This window comes from Haliotis asinina, chromosome 5, assembly GCF_037392515.1.
Source record: "Haliotis asinina isolate JCU_RB_2024 chromosome 5, JCU_Hal_asi_v2, whole genome shotgun sequence".
Classification (NCBI taxonomy): Eukaryota; Metazoa; Mollusca; class Gastropoda; order Lepetellida; family Haliotidae; genus Haliotis; species Haliotis asinina.
Window position 1 is genome coordinate 12,929,450 of NC_090284.1, and position 12,289 is coordinate 12,941,738.

Consider the following 12,289-nt stretch of genomic DNA (forward strand, 5'->3'; position numbering starts at 1 on the left):
ATTTCAAGCCAACAGATTTACTTACAAATTGATACATAGATCCCAGAAATAGGAATCCAGCTATTTGTCTAATTTTGCAAAGAAAACCCACACATCCCATCCTGTCATCCTTCCCATATCCACAAGACCCATCATCCACATCCTATAGATAGACATCCTGTATCATCCATCTGACCTCCCTTGCACAAACTCTTGGCTTCTCAGCTGTAGTACAATTCTTTTTTATAGCACACAAGCAAATACAAAGTGTGTCCCTCCATTGGCTGTTTACTTCCTCCAAAGATGAATACAATACTTCCTATCCAAAACCAAGAGCTATTCGAGGTTGTATAACTTCTAACAAATACGATGTAAATGGACCTGCAGTTTATGGGAAGCAGTAAAATAAATGTTGTATTTGAAGCAGTCTCTATTACACTTCCTGCTACATTATCATTTATGTGGGTTAATTCAGACATTAACTTATTTATTTATGTTCTATGTCAAAAAGATCTAATAAACATGAGAGCCCTGTGGTTCATCTTTGATTTACTGTACAGAGATTAGGCTGGGAGATTTCTGTAATCTCCTGTGGAATGTAAACAGGGTGACAGTTTAGCTGACCTATCATTTATACATTCTATGATTCCACTGAGAGCTACATGACCAGTGTGTGCGTCTGTGAGTAACAGAAGTGAGTGAGTAACAGGAGTAACAGCAGTGAGTGAGTGAGTGAGTGTGTACCAATGTGGGGAATCGAACCCAGGACTTCAGCGTTCACTTTTTACTGATCTGCTGTCTTGCTAATCCATGCCAACGATCTATGGCCAAGGAACACCACGATTATTCTTACATAATAGAATTTAATATGCTCATGTTACTTTACCAAACATCTGTTGATAAAAACATAAACTGTTATATTTACCATGCCTTGTAAGTGAAACATGCTCGTAGTAGAGTATGTAATACTTATATGTGATGGACCAATCAATGTTGTTCCAGGAGCCGTTGGCCCACATCTGTACTGACATAAAAAAAACTTGAAACTAGTGTGAGGCGCAAATGCTATATCCACCAGCCCCAGCGTGGAACTGATTATCCAAGGATCAGTATTAGAGCAAATTACTGCCTCATTAGGTGCATTCAAATCAGTCATCAGCACATGCTGGTACACTTTAGGATAAAAGATACAATAGAGGGGTTATATGAATCTGTCATCATCCAAATAAAACCATGCATGAAAACTATCACATGTGATTTTTGGAGGGACATGCTGGCCTAACTACTAGTCTCTGAAATGAACACATTATAGACAATAAAATAAAAAACGAAAAAGAGAATTAAGGTTTTGTTTATTTTCAGACTTGCATGGGCCCTTTTGAGTATATTTGTTTCAGTGTCTGTATCATAGACTATGATCTGTCTGATACTTGAATATTAATTATGCATACACAGCAGAGCTAATGATACATTTATAAGCAAAATATCAACACTTCTTTGCTATTCCAACTGCAGGTCACAGGTATGGCTGAACATTCAACACTCAACATATCACAGATGTGGCTTGATAATGCTGACTGACCTGCCTTTTACAGCTGGACAGTTGCTGGTCAGTGTATAATGGTGGCTTATCTGAACCTGCTGCACTGTGGCATCCAGGCACTTTAACTTAATCTGTAGATAATGAATGATTTATCCTCTACATGGATTTGGTGCTAGCTGGACACTTCATTCAATGAATTTTGTGTGACTTATCATGTCCTTGTACTTTTGTCTGTCTCACACTCCCTGAACCACATTATTTTCCTTTCAAATCTCTTCTTTCTGCAAATTGACACAAGGCTGAATGAAAGTCAAGATTTCCTCCAGTTGGGAATCTCCTATCTATTAATTTCAAAGGAATTGTTTTTGTTGCAATCAAAATATATACATTCAAAGGTAATGCATAAGTACTATTCAGAAACTGTTCGACAAAGACTATTTGGCATAGGGTTTCAGGTTAACTGTACTAGACCACTAAATATTGACTCAATATGGCCCTGACAAACTGGTAAGGCCAAGAAATATACAGGGACCTGCTTTGACATGTCTTAGAGACTGACGGTGTGCACCAGTAAATGGAGACTAAAATAAAGGAGTGAGTTGGACTGAACAGTATTAGAGTTATACCATACTGGGTCCGTTTGGCGCCAGTGCTTAGCCAGAATTGATGGAAGACATTTACCAATTTGGAGAAATCCATGAGCAAGGATATGGTGCTGACAACCGGAACTCTGCACAGATGTGAAAAATACATAAATTGTTGAAAACTAATCATTTGTGCTCTTGCAAATTCTGTTTTAGAACCTCTGATATTTTTTTGTGGCAATAGTCCAGATAACTCCATGCGGAAAGTTCCATTTGGCAAACCCTGGGGTTGTCATCATTTCAAGATAATGACTGGAACGAGGATGAAAAAACTCACATAGATGGATTGACCTGCACGTGGAATACATTTAGCTTTCCTGAATCTTGCAACAAGTGGAATTTTTCATTTCTCAATTTGAATGCCAAGAAAATGACAACAACTCTGAAAAACAGATGACTCCCATGACTGGCAACAACCCCGACATTGTGTAGTGGTGCACAGTTGATGTGTTCCAGGTCTGCTGCAGTGTGCAGCAATCTGTCTTGTATACTATTTCTGAATGCAATTACTGCAAATATACACAAGCCAGTAATAGACCTGGCTGAAACTTATCAGTTCCTCCACATTCCTGACCCTTGAATAAACTCTCTGAATGAGTAAAAACGTATTCAAAGGAAATTACACAGTTAATCAGAACCTCTTTCTTACTCAAGCAACTGCATATCACTAATCTTCCGAAAATAATCCAGTTTCTCCTATGTCCACTTGAAACTACAAGTAAGAACACTACAACTATACAGACAAATGTGAACCTTGGTAACCAGTCAGGTGAGTTAAAGAATCTCTACAAACTGATATCTTAGCAAGAGCGAGGCAGGAAGCACCACACAGGTCTCCTCCGTCAACAGTGCTTACAAGGTCAACACTGACAAGAATCAAACAGATGAGCTGGAGATTTAAAGAACAACTCGTGAGTTCTGCAAACAGAGGTATCTGAGTCAATATGAGTTCTGGTTGCACTGTCAGTTGCCCACCCTAGCCCATTTAGTTCATATCACACAGCACAGCCCAACTATCCATGTTAAAACTACAGGGTAAGACACATCTATCAATATCATAAACATCATAAACACTTTGATCTAGGTGGGGATATGGCTGTTGGGCTGGCCTTGCTTACTGAGAGTATTACCTTGCCAGTGGGTCTACTAAACTAGAGTGAATACTGAACAGGCTCTACAACTCAGAATTGAGTGGCACACAAGAAAATCCTCAAGTTTTAAGACAACTGCACAAGTAGTTCAGGATGTGATGGATGTGTTTGGAAATATTCTGTTTGTGGCAGCTATAAGCATTCTGTGAGACTAGGGTATTAGGTAAGAGAGTGGAATGTCAACAATGTGGTACCATTCAGTAGTAGATAGGGGCAGAATCTTCTTAAGGAATCTTCAGGAAATTTTCCTTCAGGTATCAGATAAGTGTGACTAATGGTTTTCATTAAAACTAGTGTAGCTTAATTAAACAAAGGAACACAGGTCCTACATGATAACCACTTTCATCAAACACAAGAAGACATTAGACAACAAACATTGGACATTGTTGAATAGTAGGATTCAAACATTCCTGAAACACCAAACAGATATAACAAATTATTACCATATTAGATTACAATCAATCTGCCTGTGACATGTTGAAGCAACAATTTTGCAGTTTCTGTTAATGTACAGAAAACAGGATACATCAACCTCTAGTCTACTGCTTAGCCTCTTAAAATATAATTTTGATAGTAACAAATAAGCACATTTCAAATAAAAACTAGTCACAGTGAGATGTGAGATTAAGAACTGAGGGATTCTAGGCTTATTTCATTTAGGGCTTTAACACTGCAGGAAGGGCTATGCAATAGGGAAAATAACGTGGTTCAGGACTGTGAGAAACTAGCCCTCTTGATGCGAGGTACCTTATTCTTGAAGTAGGATGAACCTATAACAACAAAACTGACAGCGCTGAGAAAACTTGGTAGAAGAGGTCCCTTAAACAACTTCAACTCACACCAAGAATGCAATGCAGTCTAAAACACTCCAAACAGAATGCATACCAGTCACTTTTGCCTTTTAGTATGCAATAAGGCTAATGCGATAATAACTAAACCAAAAGGTTGAAAACACCTTAAATAACTGTTCTCCCTCAAATAACTTCCCAAGTTTGGACACACAACCCATCTAAAGCTGTTGTAGATGGTGTGCTTGTGTGTGTTGAGGAGGTGAAGAATGAGAAACAGTGCAGAGGAATGCCGCTCCACAAACAAAACAGTCAATGCTTCAAAAACCTGCATTCTGGTATCAAGAATGTGTTCATTATACTCGGCATATCGTACAAACCTAAAATTGGAATATCCTGGTCCCATCATTACACAACCTAATGAGAGACAAGATGCCTAATAGAAAACAGAGCCTTTCACCATCAATCAAAGGAACTTCAAGGCTTTCTAACTGTGTGAAGTTGTAATCAGTGGGGCTGATGCTTTTGCCATTCAGAAGTACTTCTACCAGTGAAAAAATTAGGACACAGCTTGGTGAAATTAAGGCTGGCCTGAAAGGAGCTTGAGGTTTGTTCTTAAAGCATTTTGAATAAAATTACAGCTAGACTATCCCTTAATTTTTTACTTTGAACATTACTGCTGTGACTGTTACCACTAGACTTTGAGGCTTAATATTTAAAACTGATACTTGACAGTGAAGTAAGAACCGATTCAGTTCCACTAAGCAATCATCATGTCACAATCATCAATGACATAGCAGAGAGTTGTATCTTAGTGCTTGTGGAAACAATGGGGTCTAAAGCACGTAATACAGTCTTCTGTGGGTTTGATAATGAACATGTTCAACCTTGGCATAGTAAACATAGATATTTTTTAAATCAATATAGTAACATCTTGGCTTTCTGCAGACATCATTTATTCAACATACAGGACAGTGTAACCTTACCCAAAATTCTAACATATCAGGTTATGTAAGCTGTGATGCCATGCTCACTGCACAGCATCTGTTACTACAACGCTATCTGCAAGATGTTCAGCTACTGAATCCAACTGGTCATTCATGTCTTGTAAGAAGTGGGTCAATCACATGCCAGTATGAAGGCTGCTAAACAAGCTGCCTGAATACTGTGTGTACCTTCTGAACCAGCAGGATGTGCAGGGAGAGGAGATGGCCTAACGAGGTCACTGGCTCACCTCCTGCATGCCCATGACTCCATCCTTACCTCTGACAACACACTGTATGTTTATCTCCTCAACACTGCTACTGACTTCAGTGGTGTATTAAGTTGAGCAATGATGCTACTTCTGAGAAATTACCTCCCTGACCATTAGAATCAATTAATGACTCGCACACACACATCTGTAAGTGTAAAGCTGTAACAAAGATCACTGCTGGCATAACATAAATAAAATCTGAATATGATACATGTGTTTCATAACATGGAATTGTCAAAGGATTTATAGGGCAACATGGAATTATAAGAAGATGTGCTGTGTAATATAGTTCTGACGATATCATTCAACCCTGCCATTATCTGAAACAATGCTGAGTGTGGTGATAAACCACAAACAATATCTTTCAACACTGAACCAGTTCATTTAATACCTAAATTCTAACTTCCTTGTATACACAGTGTACCAGTTGTGAGAAAATATTTTCTGCCATATCAAACGTCATAAATAAATGTTATGCGTATAGCGCATCCAGCACTGAATAAACATTTCACTCAGCACAAAGCTGTTATTTCATGATAAGATTTTTATACTTCCTTCACAACAGATTTTGGTGGTTATTTTAGACCTTATTGCATTTCTTTACAACATTTTTATGATGTCCATCAATATGGAAGTTAAAGTTTACCCTACTTATCCATAGACAGTTTTCAGTAATATTGTGGCAAAAACAACACTTCACACATTACATCCAAATGGGGAATTGAACCTGTGTCTTTAGCATAATAACAGAACACTTTAACCCATAGCCTACCATACTGCCCCAACACCTGATATGTAACTGAAGACATTAGAGCACAGTCCTCAATTAACACATGTGAAATGGAGTTATTTGCTCATCAACCTCAAACATTTGAAACAAAAAATATGATAATATTGTAAAGCAAATAGAAATGTTGTAAGCCATGTATGATATTTTCAGAGGGCCACAGAACAGTTTATGTTTTTAGTTCTATGCTGTAAGTTCCTATGAGTTACGTCTGTGATTCCCAACAGGGATATCATGTTTAAAGTGTACAGCAAACATTGCATGAAATGAATAACCTAATGCATATTCCATAATCGCTTCAGGTATTGCATTTCACAAGCTGTGAGGCCTTAAGAAAAGCTGACCATGTGCAAATACTTAACAGTGCTCAGAATATGCAATATGTATACATTTATATCTGTCTGTGACTACAGCCACAAGTTGGGAGCCACAGTATAGTCAAACACCTTAAATATCTTATATGCTGAGTTGACAAATTTCCATAAATACACCGAATGCATAAAATGTTATGTCCAGTTAAGTTTTTTGGTGGCCGTCCTTAAGGTTGTTACTAATGTTAGGACACACTAGTGTGACTGTGCTTGCTTGTGCGTATGCATGTCCATATGTAGGTGTGTACATGAGCAGAAACGTGTGCATGTGTGCATCTCATGTGTCTGTGCACATGTGCACGATTTAACCCTGCACTTAGCAGTAGCTAGCATGTAAACAAGTATGGCCCAGAAACTTCATTAAGGGACATTATAAGCCATTATACCATTTCTAATCATGAACCTGACATGAGCTCACAGATGGGTAAAATATTCACAATTTGATCCCTAATAGTGCACAGCATAGCATGAATAATGCTAATAACAGATAATCCTTACTCACACACACAATTAGACAATTTCAATACCTGAACCAGCTAATCAAACTGACAAATATAATACTTTTATCTAAACAAAACTAATTTTCAAGCTGTAAATTCATGGTCTATTAATATAATGATCCCATTCTCAATCCCGGCCAGATCAGGTTGACTTGAAGACAGTGCTCAACACAAATATTTTCTTTGATCTAATTGACAGCATGTATGTTTTCAGTCTCTCAAATGTAAGCCAGGCAGTTGCTGTCATGGATGCAGATTAAACATGATGCAAATCTCCCACTGGTCTCTGTCCATTCCCTAGTCTGACAAGCCCAACGCTGCACTGAGGTAAACTGATTAGATTCAACCTCATAATCTGCCTACCATGTGGTAAATGTCATCATGTGATAGCTACAGAAAAACAGCTCATCAGGGATATAAATCAAAGTTTCTGTTTCCAAATAGCACAAACTTTGTAGACACAATTAATACTGCTGAGACATGTCCACACTGCAGTCTTCATTTGTATGGGAAATATGGGATCACATTCCTTAGTTTTGGGTGAATAGATGGTGACACTAACATAGGAGTGAGTGAGTGAGTGAGTGAGTTGAGTTTTACACTAATTTTAGCAATATTCAAGCAATATCACAGCTGGGGATACCAGAAATGGGTTTCACACATTGTAACCATGTAAAAACCAACTATGTACAGACTGAGATAAAAAAGCTGAAATATTGCTTACTGGGATGTTGAAGAAAACAAATAGAGATTGACAACTTCAAGCAGTACAGTAGCAATGTTGCTTTTCAGAGACGCCAACATAACAAGTAAAATAAAACACTACACAGTGTAAATAAGACATACTTAAGGACACTCTGATTGGGTATTATTATAGTTAGTTGCCTCGACAAGGGTCACACACAACCTAAAGCACAACACAAGTAACACTTTCTGTTTCAATGATAAAACTGTATCATTAGTATTGGTTTATGGTTGGTTTTACTATTTCCTGATATTAGATACGCCTGTGTATCAGAAAACACATCCTGACAAATATGTAAATTCTGGTGTGTATTCAACCATGACAACAATGTCAGCGATAAGTTATCACATACTTTAGTGTAACAGCATTACCTGATATCAGACAGGCCTGAGTATCAGAAAACACACCCTGACTGTATATGTAGAATCTAGTGTGCATTCAACCATGACAACATTTCCAGTGATAAGTTATCACATACCTTAGTAACAGTATTTTCCAGATATTACTGTTCATGAAGAATCTAGAGTGTATTCAACTACATCAGCCACAAAGATCAGGCAAGAATGACAGTCAGCTAGGAAGGAATTTATAGCCCTAGATAACAATACAACAAAACTAACATGGCAAGCTTGTTGATATAATACAGTTCATATTGAATGTGTTCTATGACAGACTACAACAATGTGTAAAGCTTATTGTTATAATTCATACGTAAATAACTTATTGATAATCTATAGCTGACGAGGTCATTGAAGAAACTATTGGATGTGTCCATTATTTTGCACTTGTATATGATGTCACCTGTTCTGAACAGAATTCATGAACATCTGATTGGAATTTCATCAACAAATATTGTCCTAGAGAAAATTCCTGAAAACATGTATTAAGCCTCTGACCAATGAAAATACAGGGTAGAACATGTCTTCAGCAACCCATGCTTACCACAAAAGGTGACTATGCTCGTCGTAAGAGGTGACTACCAGGATTGTGTGGTCAGACTCACTGAACTGAGTGACCCATGTCATGGGATTCTATTTGCACAGATCGATGCTTACTTATGCTATTGATCACTGAATTGTCTGGTCCAGACTCGATTATTTACAGACTTCCACCATATAGCTTAAATATTGCTGAGTACAGCGTAAAACTAAATTCACTTACTTATATTGAAAAACAATACACTGTTGCAAAAAAAATTGTTTCATCGTATATTATTGCTGATAATTTTAATTGCTAAAACTTCTTATCTTGAAGAAGTAACTGTAAAAACATCTGCTCTCCATACAACAAAATTCAGGATAACAAGATAACAATCTGGCATCATGGTTCTGAGGGACAACAGATTATAACTAGACAATATGCGTTGTCCAACATTAGATGGAATGTGCAGTACATCATTAGTATACCAGACCTGTCAGCTATTAAATGTATTCAGACTATCTTCATCTCTGTTCCCTCAACAGATGTCTGGACTGTTCTACACAGGTTGACACTGATGAAGTGTGGGGCTACTGATTAGATAAGGTTGTCCTAGAAACACTACAGTGTCCATATCAAAATGTCTGCTCAGCTAGAGCTGAAGGATTGCTGAGGGGCTGGAATCAAAAGTAGATTCTGACTGAGCTAAACACTCTTAGTCTTATGACAGTTAAAATCAGTGTTGATACCCTATACCCTAATGTCAAACATGGTGAAAGATACTGATTCAATGGTTATACTTTTAAGTTTTTTAGGAGCAAAACTCAAAGACGCCCAAAATTTTAATCACTGCTTACACATCCATACAAGAGTAAAAAAAAAATTAATTAAATCATGTGTCAGTGAGTCATTTCAAACAAGTAACAAAAGACCACTTAGTTTAAATGTTCATTGATGGGACATGGGCGACTGTTCATAAAATGAGGTTCATGGTTTTTTTTTCATGGGTCAATAATGCTCACAATGTGAAACATTCAGATCAAAACCCAATCATACACACATTTTGTAATAATGCACTTCAGGACTGCAACTGTAAGAACAATTATACCAGACATGGCTATATGTCAACCACTACGTATCAGCAGCATCAAGGACACATGTAGCCGCTGGACATGCATATCCACCACAGCAAATTATCAATGTCATTAGATTACCAGGACATGCTCATCTGGATACAAGGGATACATCAAGACTACTTAACTTGTTTGACATTAATGAATGACATCATTTGAAACTAAATAACTACTGTCTGTTCAAATTGGCTAAAAGAATTATGAACATGATAAACAGCTGTAAAGCCAGTGCCAAACCTTAATTTGACTAGACTCTTATTTGACTAGATCATACACACTTTTCTACATCTCCAACTTTGCACACTTTGGAGGACTGGACAGAATTTTCCAGGATGCAGAATACTGCATCCTATAAGTAAGTCAGCACCTTCAAGAAAATTACTAACAACCTAGGTACACAATACAAGCATATCCTTGAGTACAGCAAAATTGGTTCAAGTTAAATGAAACCTTAAGAAAGCAAACTATTCGAATACAATATGACACCATTTACAAAAGCATAATCAGCAATAATAAATGAATATATGTCCTCTCAAATAGGTGTAAAACATGGTTAAACGCAGGCTGCAACTATTTGGCCTAGTGAGACTGATGACCTTAGAATGAGTCTGAACCCTCCTACACAGCAGAAAGTGGGTTGTGACTTGGTGGATGACTATCTTACCAAAATGATCAGACACAAATCAGACGCATTCATCCATAGTCAAACGAATTTCCTGCATGCATATTTTTTCAAAATTTTGACTTTGGGGGTACAATCACACAGTGTTATGAATTCCACTGTTACAAATGCTGTTTTGCTTCACTAGGCAGTTTCGTAATATACAAAACAAAACCGAACGTTTTCTTTCTGACAAGCAGATTTGAATGTCTAGACCAGACAAAATAGTGGAAGATATTATGAACACCAAATCACTGTTCTGATGTTTCTCCCTTTTTCACGTCACGTTTCTAAGCATCCTGTACTCTTTTCATAAATAAACAAAATTGAAACTTAAAGTTGAATTCGTACTTACAAGTTGAAATTCTCTCCGTCTGTCGAACGCCCCTTTTATCCCGCTGTCTTGCCATAATATTCTCATGGGGTCCACATACTGTAGAAATGTTCTCTCATCTAATTTTTTAACTCCATCATAACTGAAAACAAAATTTGCATGTTTTACATTTTCTTCATTTCCAAAAGGAATGCCTAGTTTGTCCCTGGCATCGATCAAAACACGCATGCCCTTTACAATGTTGTTGTATATCACACTCTGGTATTCCCGTAGCGCTTCGTCGTCGAAATCCTGTCCATGGATAATCCTCATCTGCTTTAGGAAAGTACTCTTTCCACTCTCTCCGGCACCCAGCAACAAAAGCCTCACTGTTCTCCTGAATGTCAACCTATCCTTCATTAATTTTTTGTCGATCTCATGACTTCGTATTCGTTGTGACTTCTCGTGGTCACTCATACAACATGACATGACCAACTCCGCCATTTTGGTGTTCACCCCACCCATGACGTCACATGTCAAAACTTCCGGTTATATTGAAGCCACAGCTGCAAAAAATGTTAAACGTATTGCCTCTAAAAGTTCTCAGCAATATTAAGGTAGTACTTGACACACATAATCTATTGCTACTGACCATGAGAGCTCATCTGCGTAAAAATTTTAGATTTACAAAAGAAATCATTATTATAGACACAACTGCAGTTATTTCCCCTTTCTATTTCCAATAGAGCACAGCTCATGAGCAGTTTGAAAGTCGGATAAAGCACACTCATGCTAGTTTCGAAGGGCAAATAACTCTTACAGACCCAAGATGGCGACCTCCATGGTTCGAGGTCGTGCATGGAAGCTTCGCTTGCAATGTCGTTCAATAAAAGCTCACGTTAGATATGCGAGTGGGCAATATTATGTAACGTGAGTGTTTACATAAATGCACTGTTTAATGAAAATGTCTGATGTCGATTAAATCATTTTAAGTTTATTCCATATTTGGGGGAATTTGTGATTAAATTTTAGTACGAGAAGATGATGATTTTATGATCATGTGTTTTGTTAAAACCCCAATGCAATTATAGCCAGAGCATGGTTCCGCCCGTACAACCACCGCAATCAACCCCCAACCATAATTGAAAACTGTCATGCATGCCTCACTCTAAATATACGTTCAGTATAAACAAGAACAGGTATAAAAAAACAATCAATGAACTTATGTCATTGTTGGAATATTACAGACGGGAAGGAGCAAATTTCCTATGTGAAAAGAGCGGGATACGGGCGGAACTCTTTCACTGGTGCTTTTCGTGCAGACAAAACAGATAAATTAAATTTAAATAGCACATGACAAAATGTTTCTTCACTACAGAAATGGTTTAGTGTATATTCTGCAAACTTCATTATCAGTAAAGTTCTGTGTTGACAGATATGGAAACCTGCAAAGATATTGGGTTTATAGTTGTTCAAACCGTAACTGACACGGAATCACACT

At 37.5% G+C, this 12,289-nt stretch overlaps 2 protein-coding genes across 2 annotated transcripts in view; one reads left to right on the forward strand and one right to left on the reverse strand.

Annotated features, from left to right (window-relative positions):
* LOC137283173 (guanine nucleotide-binding protein subunit alpha-12-like) overlaps positions 1–11,313 on the reverse strand; it is a 43,007-nt gene extending 31,694 nt beyond the window's left edge. Inside the window, exon 1 of the mRNA XM_067814616.1 lies at positions 10,831–11,313. Coding sequence (XP_067670717.1) covers positions 10,831–11,313 — 483 coding nt within the window. The remainder of the gene's footprint in view (positions 1–10,830) is intronic.
* Positions 11,314–11,537: 224 nt separating this feature from the next.
* Positions 11,538–12,289, forward strand: part of LOC137283319 (uncharacterized) — a 46,843-nt gene continuing 46,091 nt past the window's right edge. The window contains exon 1 of the mRNA XM_067814772.1: positions 11,538–11,718. Within this exon, the coding sequence (XP_067670873.1) occupies positions 11,618–11,718 (101 nt within the window). The 5' untranslated portion in view covers positions 11,538–11,617. The remainder of the gene's footprint in view (positions 11,719–12,289) is intronic.